Source organism: Neomonachus schauinslandi, chromosome 12 (genome assembly GCF_002201575.2).
Source record: "Neomonachus schauinslandi chromosome 12, ASM220157v2, whole genome shotgun sequence".
Taxonomy (NCBI): Eukaryota; Metazoa; Chordata; class Mammalia; order Carnivora; family Phocidae; genus Neomonachus; species Neomonachus schauinslandi.
In genome coordinates, this window is record NC_058414.1 from 13324404 (window position 1) to 13351576 (window position 27173).

The 27173-nt window shown below is 38.9% G+C and overlaps 1 protein-coding gene across 2 annotated transcripts in view; it reads right to left on the reverse strand.

Moving 5' to 3' along the window:
• Positions 1-216: 216 nt before the first annotated feature.
• Positions 217-27173, reverse strand: part of CDK13 (cyclin dependent kinase 13) — a 121576-nt gene continuing 94619 nt past the window's right edge. Inside the window, exons 8-14 of one of the 2 annotated variants that reach the window (XM_021703746.2) lie at positions 22456-22557; positions 22282-22359; positions 12741-12857; positions 12039-12170; positions 5228-5433; positions 2718-2990; positions 217-2040 (exon numbers count right to left, since the gene is read on the reverse strand). In XM_021703746.2, coding sequence (XP_021559421.1) covers positions 1190-2040; positions 2718-2990; positions 5228-5433; positions 12039-12170; positions 12741-12857; positions 22282-22359; positions 22456-22557 — 1759 coding nt within the window. In that variant the 3' untranslated portion in view covers positions 217-1189. Of the gene's footprint in view, positions 2041-2717; positions 3171-5227; positions 5434-12038; positions 12171-12740; positions 12858-22281; positions 22360-22455; positions 22558-27173 lie in introns of both variants that reach the window. The other variant, XM_021703745.2, reaches the window with a different exon arrangement.

Here is a 27173-nt window from a genome sequence, read left to right on the forward strand (position 1 = left end):
CCACCCCTCTCTCCGCCCCCCCATGAACTTTCATAGAATCTGGCAAATTCTGTTTCTCAAGCCTTGCCTCTACACGACTGCCCTCCAATGATCCATGGCAAAAGGAAACGGGGACAGCAGGGCAGCCCGAAAAGAAATGGTACTTGGAAATTCTCATTTAGCTATTACTTTCAACCACTGAAATGACACAACTTTGTAGAATTTCTTGGAAGTAACAAGGTCCTGACTGGAGTTCTAGTCCCTTTCTTTGCTCTCACTCTCCTATCAAGACGAGGTGATAGTGGAAGGTCACACAGGCCAAAGGCAGGCAGGAAAGAAGAAAGTGGGATAGGCAGAGGGAACGGATCTAGCGGGAACTGAGAGGCAGCCCCGAAACACTGGAGAGCTCCCTGACTCTTCAATACAGTGTATTGATTCCCTTTAGAAGACAAATGGGTGTAAAGGTTAACTGCTTTTTCAGACCTTAAGCTTACCTGTTAAGGCACTTACTTACCCTCCCCACCCCAGATTTTTCATATAAAACCCACTATTTCATTTGAATGCATTTTGCTCGGCTATGATAATCTGCAAAATAAAACAAAAATAACGTTGACCATTTTTTTTTTTTATAAAACTGTTGCATCAAGAGAAAGGTTGTGTTTTATTTTCTGAAGTGAGCACAAAGTACACCTTTCACAATAACACTGAAAGCAGGTGCAAAGACTGACAGTGACCTTTGACTAAAGGTAGCTTTGTAAAAAGAAAAATACCAAATAAATCAGTGCCCTTTCTGATTGTTGTAAAACTGGAGGGGGGAGGGAGGCGTTGGTTGGTTGTTACATAAAAGTTGGTCCAAACTTACAAAAAAAGCACAAATGTGCATAGTTCAGAAGATCTGCAAGAGGGCCATAAAAGACTCTTATGTCCCTAAGATTAGCATCCACTTAAAACTGCAAGAATACAAAATAAAACTGTTAACTAGAATTTGTGAAGATGTACAATCAATAGATCTAGTTTTTAGAACAGCATGGATTTAAGCAAAGGTTTTTTTTTTTCTTTTTTTTTAACTATTGTATGCAAGACCCTTTTCCACATAAAAATAAAGCTGTTGTTGAATTAATATTATTCAAGTCTCTTGGATTGCTGCCTTAAATTGCAGCTAGAAAAGTCTTTCCAGATAAAAATGATGTGCCTGAGGAAAAACAGATACTCAGTATGGTAACCCTCTGCCTCGACCTCTGCCAGCTGATGTGCTAATGTGTCCCCTGTATCCTTGTGAATATCCAGGTCCCTGGGCAGGAGAAGTCCAGGTCTGCCCGTGCATGAGGCCGGGGCCGCCCGGGTTTTCCTGTAAGTTACCACCATAGTTATAGTTGTGCATCTTTGCTGGCAAAGGATGAGTATTCTCTGGCCCTGTGGTAGGGTCACTGCTGTTCGCCAGGACTGCAATGGGGCCATGGCTATATTCAAATCTATGGTCCTTGTCCCCACTAAACAACATGGGACCGGTATTGAGGTAAATGTCTCCATATCCAGCTACTGAACTGGGAAATGACTCGGAAAAGGCAGAAGGCTGAGGTGGACCACCAGAATGAGATGAAGTAGTACTGTAGTTATCCAAAGACTGAATATCTGAGTTTCCAATGAAGCTACGTCGTTCCAATGGTGGAGCGGAGCTACCTCCTAGACCATCATTGCTAACATAAGAAGCGGAAGAGAAAGAAGAGGATCCAAAATTGTCCTTGTAGTCTGACGTGGGCACATAAGTGTCTCCTGCCTGGTAATCAATACCGCTTTCTCTTTTGGGGTCATCCTGGGGCTGATGCTGAGCAAGCAGCTGTAACAGGGCCGCTTTCACTCCGGCGTGAGGGTCAGTTAACGAAGAGCTAGTGGTGGGAACGTGCTGGTTTTCTGTCCGATAATCCAGATCTTCTTCAGTGACTGGTGGTGGTTCCGGTGGTTCCGGAGGTCGCTGATCAGGAGGCAGAATACGAGGCCGGTCCGGTTCTGGTGTGAGCTCCAACATCCTCATATCTTGATGCTGAATGAGGTCATCTTGCCCTAAGTGAAACAAAACAAAAAAAGAGAGTTAAAAGTTATCATGGAAAACGAGATGTTCAAAACAGTCAATGTTTCCTATGGGTGGTTGTAAAGAACATGAGAAGTTCCATCTCTGGGAAAAAAAATAAAAGAAAATAAAAGAAAGAAAAGAAGGAAGGAAGGAAGGAAAGAAGGAAGGAGGGAAAGAAGGAAAGGAGGAAAGGAAAGAAAGGAAGGGAAGGGAAGGGAAAGGAAGGAAAGAGGAATGTAAGTACTAACATTGCCTGCTACCATTTAAGCGTATGGTGACTGCAAAATTTAATTGCATTTGACTTTTCAAAGGTACCTCACATCTCCCTATTCATGGCTCGAAGAACAAAGCTCCTGTACACACAAAGCCTCTGCCTTGGTCAATACCATCTTGTTGTTGTAGCTGGAGTAAAAGATGATTTCTTAACCACAGGTTTACATGACAAACTCTATGGCCTTCACAATGAGCCGTATCACACATGGATAACTTGTTAAGGAATCTGCTCCTAGGAGTAAACGGACTAAGAAAACCACCTGTAAGTGGTGCCCTGGGAATTTTCAGAACCTCTCCACTAGCAATGCCCCTGGACAATATGCGTTACTGCTGCCCCTCCACATCAAGAGCGTGAGCACCAGCGCGTTAGAGGGTCCGCGACCTGCACACTCACCCGACGCCGGCGTGCTAGGTTCCGGGGGTGGCCTGAGCTGCAACGGCGCCTCGTGTCCCGATCCGTTTTCCCTCTCTTCTAGTAGCGCATCTTTCTGCTTTGACTGCTGGGCCTTTATTAACTGAGTCAGCAGAACCGCGAACGCGCTCTGCACGGCCGCCTGCGCAGCGTCAGTCTCCACTTTAGGCTGGAGGCTCTGAGAACAAGGCTGAACTCCTCCCAGTGGTTTCGAAGACTCCTGTTGTGGTGTGGATGGATCTGTCTGTTTTTCACCTGTTGCCAAAATTCCAGCAGGAAGGTTTATTTTATTTAGCTGCTGCTGAGTCTCAGAGTTTACCTTAATGTTCAACACTTGGACAAAATCAGCCATATTAACACTTGTTTTAGACTGTAGTAGGTTTAGTAGAATTGCCAATTCACTGTGGTTTAACTGCTGTCCAGGGCCTGTTTTTACTAAAGACAAAATTTGTATTGATTAGAATTGCCATAATTCACAGCACACCCCGCCCCCCAAAACAGCCCTGTGTGACCACATTCAAATGTACATTTGTGGGACAGTGTTTAAGAAACACTGTGAAAAAGGCGTCTCTCGGTCTAGTTCTAATTTCATGGACGTTTAAGATGGAACTGCACAGAAGTTACAACAACAAAGACTGCGGCCCGTTCTGAAGAAGTTCTCTTCAGGGGCAAATACTTCAAAGGGAACTCGGGACCACGGCTGGCAGCCCATCCCCGAGACAGAAGCCGAACTACGGGAACGAAGGAGGACGAGGACAGCTACCGAGTCAGCACTCAGCATTTCATACCCCTTACTCCTCACAACAACCTTAAAGCCGTGCTCTGTTATTAGTTACCCCCGCCCCCCTTTCTTTTTCACTGAAGAAACTGACATCCAGAGACACTCACTCACTTGCCCAGGGTCACACACACACACACTCTGGAAGTGGCGGAGTTGGGATCAGGACCTACGTGCTCTGATTCCAGACTCAGAGCTCTACTCACCGCACTGCCCATCTAAAATAATGCTTCTTATCTAAGGACTTCACCTTATTTTCGCAGTAAATTCAAACTGGGATGTTGTAGACTCTTTCATAAAATGCATTTTATTCCAATTACCATTTTTTAAGTTAACTCACTTTGGGAAGTTAGAACTCCTACAGGAGCATGCTTATAATGTGCACACGAGAGGGTATTAACTCGTCACCAGCGACACAGATGCGGTGTTTTTTTTTCAATTTTCAGTTTAGACTTGTGACGGTTTACACAGGTTCTTGTGCAAGCTTCTCTGAGTCACGTGTAACAGCAAGGTTCGAGGGCAGATACTACTATATAAGTTCAGGGATACTACACCAATAAGCAATTTCTCTAAGCATAAAAGGTGAATAGAAGAGAAACTCCAAGAAGATGAAACACTGATGATTAATGCTATCCTTTTATTTTCTCTCTTTATAAAACCTGAGCTACTTTTTATTACTTCTTAATTATTTTTAGGTTACCTCAAAACAAACTTTTGCAAGTTCTTCTTGTGACCCACGGGCATTCATAAATAAGGAGCCAAGCTTGTTTGCTGCACGCTAAGAGCCCGTTGCCCTCATTTTCCAGTTCAGGTCTCTGTCAGCAGAGGTATTCTGTGACTACGCTGTCTCCTCTACAGAAAGGGCATTTTTTAATTTTAAGACAGCTGATGATGACGAAAATGGGGCAGAGAGGATTCACTCCCATTTCACAAAACCAGAATTCTCACTTCTTAACAGTGACAGTTAAAAAAAAAGGGGGGGGGGCGACAAAAAATAAAATGAAACACTGACCAACAAATAACAATTGGTCTTGGTTTGTAAAGTAATATGCATCAGCGCTCTAATGTAGTCTGGCCAAGGTCAAGTATAAGCCTGCAGATTACACGGGAAAGCATTAAAGGTAATCTACTCTATATTTACACTCAACCACCAAAAGTTGAATCTGATCCGCAGATCTGTTCTAATCAGCCTACTGATCTTTAAAACTAAATGACAGAATGAGTTTAATAACATTTCCGGCAACACTGAAAAGGTTTCATTCTCACGAGGACGCCGACTCTTCGAACAGAGTCAGAGGAAGAACGCCGTTTCCCCCACATACCCTTCTTTATCCTACTTCAAGTCCTATCTGGCACAAAAGAAGAGTCCAGTCTTTGAGGTTCTAGAATATAATGGGATGGATATTAAGAGTGATCTGAGGACATTATAAACAGTGTCAAAGAGCTTCTGTTACGAGTCCCGGCCGCCTTCCTGTACCTGTCTAACTCCTGCACTAGGTGAGGAAGGAAGCAGAGAGAGCTGACCGCTCACTAAGCACACGGTGCCAGGCGCGGCCAGGCATTTGCAACGGCACAAGCAATTCACGGGGAAATGTCAAGTCCGGTGGATAAACCTGAACGTTTTAGCCGCAGATGCTTTAACACTAAAACAGATCATCACCGTGAGGCCCGGAACGAGGGAAGAAGAGCAACCCGCGCACGAAGCGCTACTGACCAGGAGCTAGGCTCGAGTTGCCCTGAGGTTTCAGCTGGGAGGCCGGCGGCACGACCTGCGGTGTGCTGGTCCTGCTGTCGTCCAGGCCGAGAGACAAGTCCTTTCTGGGGGCTTTCACTGTGGACACATCATCGGTCATGCCCATCTGCTTCTGCCTCCTTCGCTTTTTACTCCATAGCTCATGACAATCTTGCCATAAAGGAAGGCTGGAAGACAAAGTATCCAATTGTGTGCAATGTTACTTCTTAACAACACCCCGAAACTGCTAACAGTTACTACAGAGCACCAGAGCTGCCCCCCCCCCCCCCCCCCCCCCATCGTTCCTGAAGACTGCAGACACATGCTGGTGACTCCTCAATAAAAGTCATCCTTGACGCCCCCCCCTCCGTCAGGGCTTCACCTTTACAGCTGGACTATTTTTCTGTGACTTCTGAAGAATCAGTAAATAATCATTTAGTAAAACTATGAACGAAGAACACAAGTTCATAAAAGTATGTTACTATCATCCTTGGTGCAACCTCTTAAAGCCAGTTCTCCTCACAGTACACCATACATTGAATAGGACATGGGGGGAAAGGCCAGAAATATGCCACTTGCAGAAAATGGAAACAGGATTAAAAAGTAGTAAAAGCTAGGAGATAACATCTGTGAAAAACTTTCTAGTACAAGCTTCTTACTTTTGTAATACCCTCTCATTTACTTCCATAATCAAGTGCTCTAAAATTAAACTATGCTACAGAGAAGTTTAAAAAATAGGTAATCCAGGCTCATGACTACCCATCAACACAGAGTTCTGAATAACTAGCAACTATCAAGATTACCCACGATTCTGAAACAGTTCTGCCTTAATGTGATTTCATAAAGCTGACAACACTGCTGAGTAACTTTTGCTTAAAGAAAGACATAAATGTTTGATTTATAAATGTTTTCTTCTTATCCTCATAAAAATTCCAATGGGAAGTTACTATTATATCTATTTTAAAGATGAGAAAATTGAGGCTTGGAAAGGTTAATAAACTTGCCCAGAATAACTACGAATGCCCTTACACAGCCCCAACCTGGTCATACATCTGCCGTCTTCAACCTGGAGAGGTTTCCCTCTAGGGAGGCTTTCCAATGGGGTACACCTGACACTGTTTTAAAAGAATTCACATCTCTCTACGTCCTCTTTCCTGGCATCGATCTTTGAAAATGGCCTGCACAGCAAGTTCGTTCATACCTCCTGTTTCACAGTTAGTCTCACCTCACGTTATAAAGTAAAGGCATATGCAACAATATGGTTGAATCTTAGCAATATAATATTAAGTAAAAAAAGTCATTCCCAAAAGATTACAAACAACATGACACCCTTTTATAAAATTAAAAACAACTAAAAATTTTCAATATAACTTTTTATGAGTACATATAGATGGCAACAAAAGTATATACAAAAGAAAACAGGGATGATGGTTACCTCAGGTGGAAGGAGGCAAGGGGGATAGGTCGTAGGGCAGGGGGTGGGGAGAGGGGATGATATGACTAACGTAGGTTATTTTCAAGGTTCTAGCTTTTATTTGGTAGGTTCATGGCTGCTTATTAACATCATTTAAAATAACTAATTAAGTAACTAAAAGAAAAAAAAGAGAGCCATGCATGGACCAATGATGAGTGACACAAGGATTATGATTAAACCAAGTCTATGCACCTGAGGTCCAAAAACAAAACAAAGGCATACCTCTCAGCCATCTTACTATGGTGCATTGCCTCAGCGTGTAAAAACCTCCTGGAGTAACAAACAAAGGTACAATTTGAAATATTGATATTGGGAAGCTTTAAGGCATCATAAACCCGCCAAAGACTTTCCTTTCTGTGTGTGTGTGTGTATGTATCATAGATGTGTGGCCTTCGCCCCTGGTGGGATATTCTGAATTCAGATATATTGCAGAGTAGGGAAACTGGGAGTGACTTCACCTCTTCCGCCCTGATGCTCTTTCGGGAGAGCCCCGGGAGAGGAAAGCAGGCAAAGAAACCCACTAACAGGGGCTTTTGTTCCCTCCCACAATTTAAAGCCAAGAGATTCCTCTATGGATTATCTCAACACTCATCTCTAGGAAAGATAACCATTACCCAACAAATAGCTGAAATGTACAGGTTAGTGCTGCTGACTCTGGATACACCAGCAGGGTTTTCTAGGATGACCAAATTTTTATGTGCTTTTCTGCAGGTTCAAATACTGGCTCAGCCACTTATTGTGTCTCGTTAGGCAAGTAACTTGACCTCTGTGCCTCAGTTTCCTTATCTTTAAAAATGACATTAGCAATACAATCTGCTTCATGAGGTAGAGGTAATCTATGTTAACATATGTAAGCGCTGGACAGTGCCTCTCACAGAGCAGGCACTGTATTCATGTTTGATACCACTTATCATCATTCAACACGACGGTGTGAAACTACTTTCATCAAATCACATCATGAAATATTCCAATTACAGTTGATCACATTTTATCTTATAAATTTTCAGTGCTTTTCACTTGCTGTTAAGAAAAATAAAATTACAGGCTAGCTGTCACTCTAAGTCACTTTTTAGCAATATATGCTTTCTTTTCATTAAACACATGAGAAAAATTTGACACCACATCTAATACAATTGATGCAGTTGCTTTGGTTTTTTTGTCTTACTATCCCATTCTCATTTGATTATTCCGAAAAAAAATGATCACAAGAGTTTAATACATACACATATTTCCCAAAGGAATCCCATACCAATGCTTTTCTTCACAGTCCTTGCCTCATAATTTATCATTTTAACTACCCATTACATATTACAAAATAATGAGATGTCGTTTATATAATTTTTAATTTATATATTAAATCAATAGCATTATAATTTCAACCTGACTGCTTTAGTGATGTATCCCTAATTTATTACTGGATTACAGCCTGTTCACCAAAATGTGTATTAACGTCCCTATTTTTAATGGAGAAATGCAGTCAGGTGTGTTCTGATAAAAATTAAGTGAATTTAGGTGATGTGTTTGACAATATGGACACAGTTTCCAATTGGGTTACGTGGCAGACGTTTCCCATTCATTAAATGGGCTATATCTACAGTGCCAAAACATGTAATAAGAAAAACGATCTAACATATGGATTGGCAAAGTTGCACTGACATTACATGTTGACTTCCAAAACTTTTCTTAGTATACTGGATGAAACAAGTACTAACAAAAGAAAAAGTACTAAGTATAAAAAGTCATTTAGGGGCACCTGGATGGCTCAGTTGGTTAGGCGACCGACACTTGGGTTTAGGCTCAGGTCATGATCTCAGGGTTGTAAGATCGAGCCTCTTGTTGGGCACTGTGCTGGGTGTGGAGCCTGCTTAACGTTCTCTCTTTCCAGGATGCCTGGGTGGCTCAGTCAGTTAAACAGCTGTCTTCGGCTCAGGTCATGATCCCGGGGTCCTGGGATCTCTCTCTCTCAAGTAAATAAAAATCTCTCTCTCCCTCTTCCTCTCCCCAACCCCCCGCCCCTGGTTCGTGTGCCCTCCTCTAAAACAAAACAAAACAAAACAAAAAAACAAAACAAAAACAAGAAGTCATTTACTAAGTATTGGTAAAGCTTCTTTGGATTTTTTTCTCAAATTTTGAAAAAATAAATGATTAATTACTGGATAAAAAAATCTTTTCAAGTTACATGGTTTCCAATTCTTTACTATCAAGAAAATTAAAAGAGAAAGAATCTTAAAGTTGACATCTGAAAGGTCATAATAATTTCTGATGACAAATCACCATGTGATTTTTGCACATAATGTGGAAGGACGCAAAGAACTCAGAGATAAAACTATGACAAAAGTCTATCCATTCGCAAAGGCTTATTTACAAGGGTACTTATAAAAATAAAATTACAATTAATGTGGGACTTTCTCATTCTAGAATAAGGAGTATTAACTGATAGATATTAAGATTACCTAGGGGGAAAAAAAAAACAACCTATTTCGTTAGGTTGCATTTCCAACCAAATTTACATATATGTGTGTGTGTATACTTTTTTTTTTTTTTTTAAGCAGGCTCCACACCCAGCATGGAGCCTAACACAGGGCTTGAATTCATGACCCAGAGATCAAGACCTGAGCTGAGCTAAGATCAAAAGTTGGACACTTACCTGACTGAGCCACCCAGGCACCCATTTCTTTCCTTTTTTAAAAAGATTTTATTTATTTGACAGAGAAAGACACAGCGAGAGACGGAACACAAGCAGGGGGAGTGGGAGAGGGAGAAGCAGGCTTTCCTGCTGAGCAGGGAGCCCGATGCGGGGCTTGATCCCAGGACCCTGGGATCATGACCTGAGCCGAAGGCAGACACTTAACGACTGAGCCACCCAGGTGCCCCCTTTCTTTCCTTTTTTTTAAAAAAATTTTAGGGCGCCTGGGTGGCTCAGTTGGTTAAGCGACTGCTTTCGGCTCAGGTCATGATCCTGGAGTCCCGAGATTGAGTCCCGCATCGGGCTACCTGCTCAGCGGGGAGTCTGCTTCTCCCTCTCCCGCTCCCCCTTCTTGTGCTCTTTCTCTTTCTCACTCTCTATCTCAAATAAATAAAATCTTAAAAAAAATATATATTAAAAAAATTTTAATTGAAGCATAGTTGACATATAATACTATATTAGTTTCAGGGGTACGACATAGTGATTCAACGATTTTCTTCCCTTTTTTAAACTTAAATACATACTAGTAATACTTGCAAAGACCACTTGATCAACAAGAAAAAAAGCTTTGTCTTTTCTAAGTGACTCTTGGTGAATATCAAAATGCTAAGATATTCTGATCTCACTGAAACATTTACAAGAGTGATGTAACTGCCCCACTTAAAAGTGTCGACACTTACCATACACTGAAATTTACATCTTTTGCAACTATTGCAACGCTTGATTTTAAAAAAGTTTAGATGTCAATGAAAAATGTGCTCGATACAGCTTTCACCAGAATTCCTTCATGTGGACCATTTAAACCAAGAGATTAACTTAGTATTACCAATAATGGGAGAAAAATGACCTTGTATTCCTCCTGATAGGATGAAGCAGGAAGCACACCTCACTACCTAAGTAATATTCTTGACACAAACACACACACACACACACACAAATGTTATTCTAATTCTGATCACAAGAAAGCAATTAAAGCTAGACTGTAGAAAGTTTTACAAAATAGCTAGCTTGAACCCTTCAAAAATGTCAATGTCATAAAAGCCCTACCCAAAGAGGAATTAAAGACTGAAGAGACATTGCAACTAAATGAAACGTGTGAGCTTTGAATGAATTCTTCATCCAAGACAAAACAAACAAAAAACCAGACTATAAAGGAAATTACTAGGACAACTGGAGAAATTTGAATATGGACTGTCTACTAGATATTGCAATGTTCAATTTCTTATGCTTTATAATGGTACTGTAGTTATAAAGTCCCAGTTCTTAACAGATACATGATAAATTATTTAAGTGTTGTGTTACTCCCACAATATAATATTCAAACAGTTCAGGGGAGAAAAGCTTATATATATAGTGACAAAGCAGATGTTAATAACTATCGAATCTAGGTGAAGGATATACGAATGCTCATTGTACTATTCTTCCTATTTTTCTGTCGAGGTGAAATGTTTCCAAATCAAAAGTTGGAAAGAATTCTCTGAAGGGGTACTAGAGTCAAAGTTTCAAGACTGCCGATAAGCAAAACAAAAACAAAAACAAAAACCCACCATGAAACAATTAATTCAACAGTGAATGATTCAGATCTTTCAACATATCAAATGATAGATCCTTTTTGTCTTTCAAACCATCCCATAATGGCAATTCATATATAGTTCAAGAAAAACTTAATAAAGCTGAATATGAAGGTCTCAGAAATAGAATAAGCCCAATCTAAGTGATAAGTGGAAGAGCCAGGATTTGAACTCCAAAGCCCATGTTTGTTCATTCACAATATGCTAATTTTATTACATGGAGACATTTTATTATAGAAATAGGCTTGCTTTTATGATGCTCATCAAAAATTTTTAAGTTACTAAGGAAATCCCTACAAAGTTTCTAGATCCTATCAAAAAGAACCAAATGGACTGCTTTGATCCCTCCCTTTCCCCCAAATCAATCCTAGAGATATTATAGGAGCCACAAGGGAATGAAGGTTCAAGAACCCAGCTAGTCTGACCCCCAAACTCTATACATTTTCTCTGAATCATACAATAAACTCATTCTACACTGGCTTTTGTTACTAATGCTCTTTTATCCAATGATAAGGACTTTCTATTGGCTAGTCTGCCAAGGAGTATTTGAGAACTGCTCTTTCTTACTGAACTAACTTGCTGGCTCCACCCCTCACTAGATTTGTATTCTTGGGCAAGTTTCTTAACCTCTTTGAGCCTGCTTCCTCCTCTGTAGAATAGTGACAATAATAATACCCACCTGATAGAATGTGACACATGAAAAATGCTTAGCACAGCACTCACTCAAATTTTTACCTATAGCAACTAGTAGCAGTATAAACAGTAGGCTTGGTAGAAGGAGTACTAGAATGATAATTAGCAGCGGGAGTGTTTTCTTCGAGTTGAAATCTATTAATAAAATTAGAAAGAGGAAGGCTGCTTTTGCTAATCCTATGGGTAGCTGAACATGAAGCAAGGTTCTGCATTCTAGATGTGCAAATTATGTGTATTACTACTGTTCAATTTCTTTGGATTTATACTATTTCTTTTGACTTAACTAATCATGGAAGAGCTTCTGCTCATTTTATAGAGATGCTATTAAAACTGTCCAGATGGGATCTAACATAATAAAAAGCCACTTACTCTGGTGGAGGCATTTTTGAGGGTTCCACGTCCCGGAGGAACTCGCACTGGAGAGCCTGTTCTGCAGTGCAGCGCTTACTAGGGTCCAAGGCGAGCATGTAATCAAATAAGTCTAGCGCGGCTGCAGGGATACTGGCATGAGAGAATGACAAAAGTCATACGTGGTCTTTGACAAATGCTTAATGCTTCTTTAAGCTCCTAACATTTTATAACATGTTTGCTCTACTTTATTCCAATAAATTCCAATTTTTTCTTTGAAGAAACAGTCATTTTTACATAATTTTGAGCTATTATTCTAAATAATTTGAAACTTGGCCAACAATGGTATATTTTATTACTCTGTTGGACATTTGCAACTATAACATAAATTAAGAGCTGAATAGAATAGCTTCCTGTAACAAAATAAAAACGTGAGCTCAAATAACATGAAAGTTGCTTCATTAAAATTTTAAATGGCATTCAAGTTCTGTCATGTAAGCTCCAAATGAAACACACAACCCTAAATCACTGATACCATAATCACAGTGAGATGGTAATTTGCATGTAGCAAAGGGAAACTCAAAATTAAAGGACACAGAAGAATTGTGATAGGTCTACCTTGGGTCAACAGAGGACAGAGTGACATTTAAAATTCTCAAGAAATAACTAAAAAAAAGGAAAAAAATTCAATGCGATATGGACACTTAAGCATCCCCTTCTTACAAAACAAATTCTTCTCTTAACTTTCGACGATATTGCTTCTTTGGTTTCATGGTGTTGAAATATGGTAGTTTGATTACATCGGGCCACACTGCAGGACATGGACTCCCACATATACGGCTAAACAACACACAAAAAGAGGTACATCAATATAAACTCCACAGAAAAAAATCATTCAGACAACTGCTATATAAAACATCACCTCATTCTTCAACACAAAAAGTTGGAGTCTTGATACAGTATGTAAGAAATTTCATTAAATATTTTAGCATCCCAACTTAATTACTTGTTTTAAGAAATCAATTTATTTTCAGTGGATATTTCTAACACTCCAAACATTCCAATTCCTAAAAAGAAAACCTTCATATTTGCAAAATAAAGTCTTAAAACACAGGGAACCCTCCAAATATGCTGACCATATCTTGAACCAAGATTAAAAATTTTATGCCAATAAATTAAGGAACCAGAGTTTAGGTTTATGTCTTTCTCTGGTCTTATAGGTACCTGTCATTACTTCTCATGAATAAGATGAAGTTTGTGAGAAGAGCGTAAACGAATTCCCTACACCCAGGAAGGGAACTATACTGTCATGTCTGCTGCTCCATTCGATCAACAGGAGGACCCTCAAAGCAACGTTCTTGAAACACAGAAGTTCTTCAGCTTAAGTAGTGCCACTGATTTCAAGGTATTGAGAAATTTTAACTGCTTTACTCTCTGCTTATCTGTAGCTTGAAAACCCTATTTCTGTACTAACCAGGAAGTCCTTGTTACCGTAATTTGTAGACGAAAGGCTATAACAGAGGCAACTCCAGCCGGTAAACATTTAAAAACTCACTTGGCAATACACAGATGAAAAATTTGTTAAATATGCTTAATGCGCGCATACTGAATCTCAAAAATAAATGTACATTGAACATAAAATCCTCAGCTGATCTTCATATGCGAAGAGGAAATGTCCATGCATCACTGACTAAAAATAAAAATGTTCTGTATGTAATAAATATAAATGCATGCACCAATGTGTATAAACAAGTGATGACTAACGTCAGCCATCCTTTAGCTGAACTGTAGAACACTATCTCAGAAACACATATATTTACGTAAGATAACTGCTCATGTTTTTTAAGCTATGTCAATGAAATGTCCTTTTTTGGTTTCAATATAGTTTAGGATTTTTGGAAACACAAGCTTCTAAAAAGGTAGTAAGAGCCTATTCTTTGTACACGGCCAGTCTCTTCTTCCTCACAACTGGATTTTTACAATCTCCTCAAGGAAACAAGGCTGACCCTGGGAGGACGGTTCTACGATCTGGTCTGAAACTGCCTTCCTAGTCTCATTTCCCAGTTCATCTCTCCCCACGGACCAACCACACCCTTCCATGTCTGTGATCATATTCTCTCTCCCTAGATTCTAACTAGTGGAGAATCTTTTTCATTTCTCAAGATGCAGATCAAAAGTAATCTATTCAGTGCAGTCTTCTGTATCCCCATGGCCACTCAGAAGGGTCACTCTGCATTCTATTTGCGCCTTTTGACACTTTTTCATATTTCATGCTGCTTTGTATCTTGGTTTACTTGCCTGTTTCGCTTACTAAATTGATAGTTTAGGAACCGTGTCTCTCACTTTTGTGTACTTCTCCAAGTATATATATATAGATAATCCCAGGCAGACTGATGTGTTATTACAGAAGTATGAAATATATTGAAACTTTTAAAAATGAAGGATACTTTCAACTGCAGAGATACAAGAACACGTTCCATGTTATGGAAGAGGTGCAGAATTTGGCTACAGCTCCAAGGATAAGTAAACAAAAGACAGGTGAGAAGGAAGTAAGAGAAATGTTACTGGCAAAGAGAAGTGCATAGACAGAGGCATGGAAGTAGTCAAGTACAGACATGTGGGAGGAAGACGAAGGAAACAGGTGGAATTTAGGGCTCAGGGAGGGTTAGCTAAGAGCACAGAGAGGAGCCACACAATGTTTTAAAAGGCAACCTGCCTAACTATAATGAAGACAAACTTTGAAAACAAACTTTAAAACTGAATCCTGTCTGTGACACTGGTCAAACTGCATTGCTGAAGAATCTGTTTCTTTTGTAAAAGAGAGATTCATTTTACTTCAGAGCTGTGAGATTAAATGAGCTGGCATCTGGCCCATTCAGTAGCCCTTCAATAAAAGTAAGTTTCATTACCTCTTAGGTAAAGTTTCAATTATTTTACTCTATGTGTTGTGGGAAGATAGTTGACTAGCAGTTATCTAGCTGGTAGCAGCACACATGATGGAACAGACCTACGGAGGCAGGGAAAGTTCCTAGAAACTAGGGAAGCAGACAGGATAGCAATGGATGGTAACTGCATGTTAGCAAAAACTAGCCTGATGGCCAGCCAGTTATCTCAAAATCACTTACCGAAGAGGTCTTGAAATGCATCATATACTAAATCCCCAAATATCTGAGGCCTATTTCGGGAATGAATCAATTCTGATCTATGTACTTTGGTATCAATACCGTATGGTAGCTTTTGCTTTTTCCTTTTTACAAGGCCAACAGGACAAAGCCTTCTATCTAGCCATTCCTCTAATTATTCTCCTCAGAATTTTCCTAGGATGAATTGCAGAATCAATACTGTCACACTCCAAAACGTAAGAGAATCTGTTTAGATTCAACTGCTGCTCTGAATTTATAGATTTAGAAGGGATTGTTATCTTCAGAAGGCTTAATACTTCTATCCCAGAAATATCCAATTTTTATATTTCCTTCAGTTTTGTATTTACGTTTCTTCAACTGGATCTTATATATTGCTTTTTATCAGTTTTATTTTTTGCTTTTTTGAATGTATTCTTATCCCTATTGTATTGCCTAAGCAGTAAATAGGGAAGTTTTGTTACAGAAAACATTTTACATATGACATCCAAAGTTTTAGATAGCCATCTGACATCCTATGGCTCCTACCATAGTTTTAATAGTTCTTTCTTTGAGGCTTTCCAGGTTTATAATCTTATCACCTATAATCAGAATTCTTCTCTATTTTTTCCAAACATGCACACCTCTTTATCATGATATGGTATGTGGCAATTTCTAAACATTATTACAATGATAATGATGCCACACAATACTGGGTAGTTTTATTTCTTTTCTGACTTTAATGGGAGTACTTTCATTGTTTACAACTGGGAAGGATGATGATTTTTGGTTTGAGAACAACACATAATAATCACAGACACAGACACAAATTCACACACATATCCTGTTAAGAATTAATTTATTCCTTTTTACTATGGGCTTTATTTTTGTGGCTTTTAAATTTTTTTTTAAAGATTTTATTTATTTGAGAGAGAGAGAATGAGAGAAAGAGAGCACATGAGAGGGGGGAGGGTCAGAGGGAGAAGCAGACTCCCTGCTGAGCAGGGAGCCCGATGTGGAACTCGATCCCGGGACTCCAGAATCATGACCTGAGCCGAAGGCAGTCGCTTAACCAACTGAGCCACCCAGGCACCCTATGGCTTTTAAATTTTTTAAAGGATACTTTAGTTTTGTTAAGTTTTATTTTTAGAAACTATTATAATCATCATCTGCATTTTTCCCCCTGAGTAACTAATGTCATGAATCATATTAAGAACTTTCCTAATACTCACGCTTACATTCAATAGAGGAATATTTCCTGGCCTTAGTAAAGTATTATCATTTTAGTGTAATGCTGTATTCTACTTGTTCATTTAGATGTTGTGCATCAATATTCCTATGTGAGACTGGTATACAGGAGCAGTTCTCAAAAGTGGGATTCACAGACTCTACAGGGGTCTGGCAGATGAAAGGTGTAACTAAGACATTATTTGCCTTTTTCAATGTGTTGATTTTGCACTGATGGTACAAAACCCATAGTGAGGAGAATGCCCAGCACCTTAGTATGATTCAGGGCAGTGGCACCAAACCGTCAGCAGTAAATACTCTTCACTACTATACCATCTCCCGGGGTGGGGGTGGGGGGGTAGGGGAGAGACACACCAGCCATTTCACTTAAGAATGTACTTGTTGAAACAGTAAAAATCGTTAATGTTATTAAACCCTAACACTATTTAGAAGAGTATGTATCTTCTTTATATTCTCAGTGATGAAACAGAAAATACTCATAAAGCACTTTTGCTGCTCAAGAAATTCTGACAGTTATCCTGAGAAGCATTTGAGCAATTATTTGAGCTGCAAGCTGAAGTAGCTGCGTTTTTTTCATGGACGGTCATTTTTACCTATATGAACAAGTAACACACTATGGTCATTCAGATTTGGGTATCTGCCAGACATTTTCTCACATGTGAACAAAGTCAGCTTGTTACTTCAAGGAAGACGATTGCGGTATTTATTTTCAATTATAAAATCCGAGCTTTCAGGAGAAAATTAGAATACTAGAAAGCTTGTATCTACGCCATGGACTTGACAGCTTCACAATGAATACCTATAGACTTTCCTGATGAGATTAGTGGTGATAACCAAAATTATATAATGAAATGTTACATTTAGAAGACCTGCTAAAATAGGTGATCCACTATTTTCCATATCAGCCATGTTATAAAATTATCACAGATCCAGAGTGCAGGATAGACTAATGGATTTTAATATATTAGAATACAAAATATCTCCATGTTTTCAGACTGTACATTACAACTAACCCATAAAAAATTACCACTTATTTAGTGTAGTTTCAAAGAAGAATATGCACAATTATCTGAAAGACTACTGAAAACAGCATATCACAGGGAGGAGAATCCAGATGTTACTTTATTAAGCCAGACATTAAAAGATATGTAAAAATGCAAAACAGTGCTACTCATTTCACCAACATTTATTTCAGTTTGGAAAATACAGACGTTTTATAATTAAACAATGTTAACATATTGTTTTAAAATAGTTATTTTCTTTCTCAGTTTTAATTTCTAGTACGATAAATATCAATAGATACAACTAGCATAAGCAAAGCTCCTGGGATCTTTCATAATTTTTAAGGGTGTAGAGAAATTCTTACAGCAAAAAGCAACTCATAAGGATTTTTTTATGCTACTGATCTATGAAGATATACATGCTTCATTATTTAAAAACTGGGAGCTTCCCTTCTTTACCTATATTCTAGAACAATCGAAGTCTAAGCCTTTAAGGTTCTAAAAATCTCACCTGTGTGATCATCTAGGCCTCAAGCTTTATGGGTGGGGGAGGGGGTGGAGGTTGGACAGAAGCAGAGTTCTTTTCATTCCAGTCTACTTCTAATTTTTTCCATGACTGTTAAGTGGTTTTTTTATTTCATAAGCAATGTACACTGTGTGATATAAAGGTTCTTTCTGGCTGCTAGAAGGCTTAGGGTTAAAAGTGTGAGCCTTATATTAAAAACATTTTTTTGCCCTCATTCATCCCATTCTGTCATCACCTGTTTTTCACTTTCTTTTGCCATCACTTTTAAACCCATGCTATTTCTATCAAAAAACCAGTAATTTGCCTAAAATAGTTTCTGGAACAAAGCTAAGTACAAATAACTTGACCATAGCTGTGTGAAACTTTTTAAGACAGATTCTGATAAGCATTCCCACCTTTTATTAGTTCATACATATTTTTGTACAATGCAGACTAGAACTCATCATTCCTGGGACTTTAGATTGGGGATAAATTCCAGCATTACTGCAAGTGGAGTGAGGGGAAGAAGTATGTAGGAAACTTACATTTATTTAACTCTTGTAACCCTAAGCATATGATTAGTCCTGTTTTACTCGTGAAGAAACAAACTGAGAGTGTTGTGGAACTTACCCTAAGTCCCAAGGGCAGGAAGTAGCTGAACTGGCATGACAACCCAGGGCTGCAAGATTCCAAAGCCCACCCTTTCAATGAATACACTCTGCTGCCTCCTTCCTATCAGGGAGACAGCTGTTTTCTTTTGTCAGAAACTTACTTTTTTCCTTCATGTTTTAAAAATACTTAATGCCACAGAATCAAAAGTGTGGCACCTTTTCATAGTATTATAAATATTTGGTATTTTACCAACAAAACAAAAACATTCTGAAATATATAAACTGGACTGTGAAATAGCCCTCTTCACAGCCCTCTCACAAATCCATGCTCACATAACAATTCCAGACTCTTTTGATGTGTTTGTTTTACCGAAATGGGATAAAACCAAACACAGCCTTCTATTAAACGGCTCATCATGAAACGATGTTGATTTTCTTTCTTTTCTTTATTTGACAGAGAGACACAGCGAGAGAGGGAACACAAGCAGGGGGAGTAGGAGGGGGAGAAGCAGGCTTCCCGCTGAGCAGGGAGCCCGATGCGGGGCTCAGGCTGGATCCCAGGACCCTGGGATCATGACCTGAGCTGAAGGCAGATGCTTAACGACTGAGCCACCCAGGAGCCCCCTGATGTTGCTTTTCTATGTCAACATCTCCAGATCCACCATTTCCTTTTCAATATCTATCGAGTATGTCACCAAGTGGATGGATTGAGCTTTCTTTTTTCCCCCCTATATGGTTCTAACCAACTTAACATGTTCATAAAATAATCCGAGTACACTCATGCCTCAGGATCTTTATTACTTGTACTTCACTTCATTCAGATCCCTGCGCAAATGATACCTTCTGGGAGAAACTTTCCTGGACTCTCTATAACACTGCCTCCTATCATTTTCTATCCTCTTGCCCTTATCACCACCTGATACATTAATTTGTTTTGTCTCTCCCAATTAGAAACTAGAAAAAGTTGTTTGCTACTTACTAGGCACGGAGGATACAACCCTCACCCTTCACTGTATCCTCAGTGCCTTGGAACTGGCACACAACCAGAAACCAACGGATACTTGTTCAATTAATCCCCCCTGACTTGAAATGACTTCTGTATTATATTCGGAGGTCCATATAAACTTGCTTTATTTCTGGACTTCCCATATAATTCCACCAATTCATCTACGTATCTTGTGCTAAAATGGTTTCAGTTGCTATAATTTTAACATAGGATATGCCAAATTTTCCTTCTTCTTAAGAATTTTTCTAGTTATTTTAATGTTTATCTGGAGGGAGAATGTCTTTTGAAATTCACATTAGGACTATAATCATTAATACAGGTTGAACTGCCACCTTCAAAAAAGTTAAGGCTTCCAACCAAAAATGAGATATGCCGTTCCCAATAGTTATTTTAAATCTGCTTTACAATTTTCAGTGAGACATTATAGTTTTCAATATACCTGGAGTATATATGGTGGTGCTTTTGTTAAAAGGCATCTTTTCCCTCATGTACATTTTTAACTGGTTATTATTGGTACATATTTTTAAGAAGGTATTGCTTTTAGTATATATGTATTTGTATGTTATATTAGGATATTGTGTGCATATATGTATACACACAAATGTACACACACACACACATTCTCTCAACACTTGTCATTTGATCCAGACTCTTTTACTTAAGGTGTTTCAGGTAATTCCCTTGCACGCTGCCTATGTGCAATGCTCTCATGTACAAATTATGACAATACTGCCTTCATCCTGCCACTCTTTACACCTCTTACTGGGTCACTTACCAGTTAACTGGTTAGTACTTCTAAAACACTCTTAAAATAATGATACTAGAAGACACTTCTTAACATTCTTGTCTTACATCTTCTAGTATTTCAAAACGAAATATTATTCTGGCTATTAGTCTTCAATACATATCTTCATCATATTAAAGAAATACACTTTTACACTTTGTATTCTAGCAAATGCTTATCCAACACCTACCAAGAAAAACGTATTACTTTACTTCTATTAAAGTGATGAACTATAATAATAGATGTCCTAAAACTGAAACATTCTTGTATTCTTTGTATGACTCCTACTTGACTCATCAAGTTGATTTTTAAGGAAAAGCTAGATATGACTGGCTAATCTTTCCTTTAGAATTTTTGGATTAGTGTTCTGCAGAAATTCTCCAGGATGTTTTTGTCAAATATTGACGTGTGTGTCATACTAACCTAAAAGCTCCAGGAAGTCTTATTTCCTACATGGTGTAGAGAATTTAGTTAAAGTTTAGCTACTGTGGTAAAACTGTCTAAATTCAAATCTCGATTTTGCCACTTGCTAGTTATATGACCCTAGACAAATTCTTCACTTTCTAAGGTTCCACTTTCTTAACTATAAAAAGAAAACAGAAGGTTGTATGAAGCTTAACAGAGGCTAATTCACGTGAAATTCTTAGAAAAATGCTTGCATAATGTATAAATCTTGCATCAAGTATAAAGTAAATAAAAGTTAACATTAATAGAAGCCCTAGTATCCAAAGAATCAGGACCAATGCCTTATTAATAGAAAAAAATGGGTAAGAGGGAATCATGGAAAAAAAAAAATAAAGAAACACAGATACATAATTTAAACATTTTATTATAACTGAAAAATTAAAAATGTACATTTATTCTCCAATTTTCTGACACAGGGCAAGGCCTCTCTTTGAACAGAGGATTCGTTGAATGGGACTCTGCATTAGCTTTCTTGAACAAATCATATTATCAAGGATTTTAAGCAATCAGAGTACTAAATCCTTCTAAATTTTTATGACTTACCTTTCTAACTTAAAGTAACTTGCCTCCCACCCAGTTAATTTGATAGCAACTTTGTTAGGTCTTTGCAAAGCACTCCATCTGTGTATATTTAAAGGACACACAGAGAGTAATAAAAAGTTGGTATACAAAATTGGGAACAACTACCTCTTACAGTCATCATACTTCAACTGGTAGCATAAACACACAGTCTTACTAGAGAGTAGTAGCCTACTAGCTGCGAACACTCGGCTTGCCATGTTATCAAGCTACTGTTACTTACAGAGGGACTGGAGAGCATCAATTAATCCAATAAGTCTGTTGAAGGGAAGGTTCATAGTATATTGGTATCTGTGCCTCATACCAATACCTTTTTCCTAAAAGTTCTCATCCATATTTTGAGACACACACAAAACTTAGAAGTTGCAAAGTGACATTATATATGAAAGCCAAAGCTCTTTCTTTAAAAATAAAAGAATTATTTTAAAATATTGCATGAAGAGAATGGTGATTAGCACGTGTGTCCTTATGACCCAGGCCCTACAACAGCCTCAAATTATGAAGACTGATGCCTGTGGGTACATACACGTTTCCGTGTATAAACATTCACATATAAATAAATATAAACATGTATGCATATGTGTATATAAAACAGAGTATTTCTTTACAGTATCCCAAAACATTAATTCTTCCATCCTGCCATACTAAAAAAAAGTTATCTACCATTTATTCTCTCCTTTCTCATACTTATTTACTCTTTCTTCCTGGTCTTATTTTTTGGGTCCCCCGCCCTTTCATTTAATTGCAAAAAAGAGCTAGGGACTTTGGGATCCTTATTTTTACTAGAACAAGTATCAAAGTACCCACATTGTAGTTTCTCTTCCATTCAGCAATCATTAGCCTTCAAGAAAACCATGCTGTTCTCCTAAAGACACAAACTTGAAAGACTTTAAATTTTCTATGAAGTATTACACACCCCCAACAAATATTACAATCATGAGCTTACCTTATTAATTCTAGTTGTGCAAGTTCTTGATTTGCTTGAAATATAGGCTTTTTAGTGAAGAGTTCACCAAGGATACATCTAGTGGAAAAAATATCCATCATTACCAAATGATACGATTTTACTTCACTACCAAAAATTTCAAGTAAATTAAACCAGTCAGTAAGCCTATCTTACCCACAGCTCCATACATCAATAGCAGGTGTATATCTTTCTTCTCCCAATAGCAGTTCAGGTGGACGGTACCATAAAGTGATGACCTTGTTAGTATACGGCCGACTAAAAAACACAGAAAGCAACTCTTTAGAGTTATTATCTGTTAGAATAAGAGAGATTCTCTTAAGAAATACTATTTTGGCTAATCAAAGCAATCCTACAATCCTAACTAAAACCAATTTCATCTGCCTACTAAGTTCAGACATGCTATTACATCTGACATACGTGATCATAAAATACATTTGAGAGCAATGTGATTAACTGAAAATTTCCTTAATACATAAAAATGAAAAGTAGTTGGCTGATTTTAACTGTCTTTTGGTCAAAAAAAGGTCCCAACTGTTCGGTTCTGTTTTTCCTTTCCATAACTTTAAAGGGGATTAACTGACTTAAAGGAAGTTGATTGATTTTGACCAAATCTGGCAAATTACTAATGTGTGGCAAGATATAGTACAAATTGGAATCACCTAATAAAAAATTTCACCTGGGCATATTTTTGACAATATTTCACTGACTGCAACCCCACTTTAGTATGCAAATACAAAGTACATAAATGTAGACTGCAGTAGTTGAGGTCTATTCTGCAAAGCACCACTGGCAATAGGTATGATACTTTATCAGATGATTCTTTTGTCACCTTCTAAAAGAGAGGATATATACATATTGCTACCTCTTTATTTGCCAGTGGGGCTTACATCCAGGGGACCAAACAGGCTGTAGGGAATTGAGATACTTCTCTAAAAAGGCTTTCATGCAGACTCCCTTGTGCCAGGGATGAGCACAAAGCCACCGTCTGAAAAGCCACTAGACTGTTATGAGGAAGATTCACTTGCTAATCTTAAACCATCCACAAGAGGGGCAGGGGCCTGTTGGGACTCTGTCCCAGGACAAAGGCGCGGCCAGGCATCACTGTTGCATGCACTCTCCTCCTACTCTGATGGCACCGGTGGGGCACTCCAACCCTGCACTCTCCTGTGGCCCTACTAAAGCTGGCAGGTGCACCCCATCCCTGAACTCTCCCGCAGCTTCCCTAAAGCTGTTGGTCACACACACTCCACCTGGGAGATGCTCCCTGATCACCTGGCTCTGGTGGCCGGGGGGGCTGCATTCCTGGGTCCCAGGAGAAAGTAATAATCAAACAGTTCTTGGCAGGCTACCATACCAAGGGCACCACACAGACTGAAACACACCCCAGTCTTTCTGGGAAGAAGGCCTATTTACTTGTCCTGCAGCTTCAGCCTAAGGGACAGACTGCAGGTTTGCCAGACATCTACAGTCTACAGAGGTGCTCTCAGGGAATGTAGGGCAGGGGACACCATCCTTGTGCTCTCCAATGACCTCATTACAGCTCACTGGTATCTCCCAGAAAGGAGTTTTTTACTCATCTTATGCTCTGACTTTCCAACTGTAGCCCAAGGGATATCTCCAGATCACCTGGTCCGCAGGCCAGAGGATTTACAATTGTGGTCCCACATGACTACATATATTTGTATACATTAAAAGCTGCTGCCTGAGGGTCTGGCTTCCAATCAACCTGAATCTAGGTGCTGACTGAGATTCCTGCCTTTGCAACACTGACTGGTCTTGGAACATCCTCAATAGTTGGTTCCTATCAAATATAAATCAGACTGCTTAGACAAACACAAAGGTCTGAGAAACAGATGAGCTAGGGCAAGGTTGAAAGATAAAGATCATCTCCTACATAAGGCCACTACTCCTTCAAGACTAGAAGAGGTAGCTGTTTTCCCTAAACATAGAAATAACACAAAGTCAAGCAAACTGAGGAAACAGAAAACATATGTTCCAAACAAAAGAAGAAGATAAAACCTCAGAAGAAAAAAACTTAATGAAACAGAGGTAACTAATTTACCTGAAAGAGTGAAAATGGTCATACCAATGTTCATCGAACTTGGGAGAAAAATCAATGAACACAGTGAGAACTTTAAACAAACAGAAAATATAAGAAAGTACCAAAGAGAAGTCACAAAGCTGAAGAAGACAGTAACTGATCTGAAAAAAGAAAAAGGAAACTAAACTAGAGGGATTCAACAGCAGACTAGATTAAGCAGGAGAGAAGAGCAGTGATCTAGAAGATAGAGCAGTAGAACTCAAACGAGCAGAGAAGCAGAAAGAAAAAAAAAATTAAAGTGAAAACAGCTTAAGGAGCCTATGGAACAACATCAAGCAGAATAACATCCAGATTATATGGGTACCATAAGGAGAAGAGAGAGACAAATGGGCAGAAAACTTATTTGAAGAAACAGTGGCTGCAAACTTCCCTAACGTGGGGAAACAGATATCCAGATCCAGGAAGCCCAAAAGATCCTATAAAAATGAACTCCAAAAGATCTACACCAAGACACAGTATAAGTAAAATGTCAAAAGTAAAAGATAAAGAGATAATCTAAAAAGAAGCAAGAGGAAAACAACTTTTACATTCAAGGGACACCCCGCCACCCCACCCCACCCCCGCCCCCCCGCCCCGGCCTGCGTAAGACTTTCAGCAGAAACTTTGCAGTCCAGAAGAAAGTGCACGATATATTCAAAGTGCTGAAAGGAAAAAAAACTGACAACCAAAAATACTCTACCTGGCAAGGTTATTATTCAGAATTAAAGGAGAGAGATAGAGTTTTCCTCTCAGACAAGTAAAAGCTAAAGAAGTTCATCATCTAAATCAGCTTTACAAGAAATGTTAAAGGGAATTCTTTAAGCTGCAAGGAAAGAAAGTACACTAGTAACAAGAAAACATGCAAGTATAAATCTCACTGGTAAAGACAGAGTAAAGGCAGTGGATTAAAATCACAGAAAACTACTATAAAGGTTAAAAGACGTAATTAGTAAAAAGAACTGTAATTACAATAATCAGTTAAGGGATATACAAAGGAAAAAGATGTAAAATGTGACATCAAAAACATAAAATGCGGGGGTAGTAAAAATGTAGAGTTCTAGAATGCATTCAAACTTAAGTTGTTATCAAGGCGCCTGGGTGCCTCAGTCAGTTGAGCGTCCAACTCTTGGTTTCAGCTCAGGTCATGATCTCAGGGTCCTGGGATGGGCCCTGCATCGGGCTCCACACTCAGCACAGAGTCTGCTTGAGATTCTCTCTCCCTCTGTCCCTCCCCCTGCTCAAATGCGTGCTCTCTCCAAAATAAGTAAATCTTAAAACAAACAAACAAACAAAAAAACCCTTAAACTGCTATCAACTGGGTGCCTGGGTGGCTCAGTTGGTTAAGCGACTGCCTTCAGCTCAGGTCATGATCCTGGAGTCCCGGGATCGAGTCCCGCATCGGGCTCCCTGCTCGGCAGGAAGTCTGCTTCTCCCTCTGACGCTCCCCCCTCTCATGCTCTCTCTGTCTCTATCTCATTCTCTCTCTCAAATAAATAAATAAAATCTTTAAAAAAAGAAAAAAAAAACTGCTATCAACTTAAAATAGACTGTTATATATATAGGCTGTTACGTGTGAGCCTCATGGTAACCACAAAGCAAACATCTATAGGAGATACACAAAGTAAGAGAGCAATCTAAGCATAACACTAAAGAAAACCATCAAACCATGAAGGAAGAGAGCAAGAAGGGAAGAAAGGAATTACAAAACAGCCAGAAACAATGAACAAAATGGCAATAAGTACAGACCTGTCAATAATTACTTCAATGTAAGTGGACTAAATTCTCCAACCAAAAGACACAGAGTGGCTGAATGAATAAAACAAACAAACAAACAAACAAAAAACAAATGAGACCCATCTATCTGCAACCTACAAGAGACTTGCTTCAGATGTAAGAACACACACAGCCTGAAAGAGATGGAAAAAGGTATTTCACACAAATGGAAACCAAAAGAAAGCAGGGGTAGCTTTATAGACAAAATAGATTTTAAAACCAAGACTGTAAAAAGAGACAAAGAAGAGGGATGCCTTGGTGGCTCAGTCAGTTAAGCATCTGCCTTTGGCTCAGGTCATGATCCCAGGGTCCTGGGACTGAGCCCTACTTCGGGCTCCCTACTCAGCAGGAAGTCTGCTTCCCCCCCTGCCTCCAACATTCATGCGCGCATTCCCTCTCTCTCAAATAAATAAAATCTTAAAAAAAGAGAGAGACAAAGAAGACCGTTACATAATGATAAAGGGGTCAATCGAACAAGATAGGAGCACTCAAGACAGGAGCACTTAGATAATGTAAATATTAACAGACCTAATGGGAGAAATGGACAGCAATACAATAATACAGGGGACTTAATACCCCACTTACACCAATGGACAGATCATGTGGACAAAAAAATCAATAAGGCAACATTAGCTTTAAACAACCAATTAGACCAGATGGTTTATAAAGATATATACAGAACACTCCATTTAAAAGCAGCAGAATATGCATTCTTCTGAAGTGCATATGAACATTCTCCAAGAAAAATCATGTTAGGCCACAAAACAAGTCTCAATAAATTTGAGAAGCCTGAAATCACATTAGCATCTTTTTCAATCACAATGGTATGAAACTAGAAATGAATGGAAAAAAACTGGGAAAAAAATAACAAATACGTGGAGGTTAAACAATATGCTACTAAACAACCAATGGGTCAATGAGGAAATCAAAGGAGAAATAAGTAAATACCTCAAAACAAATGAAAATGGAAAATGCAACTTACCAAAATCAATGGGATGCAGCAAAAGCAGTTCTAAGA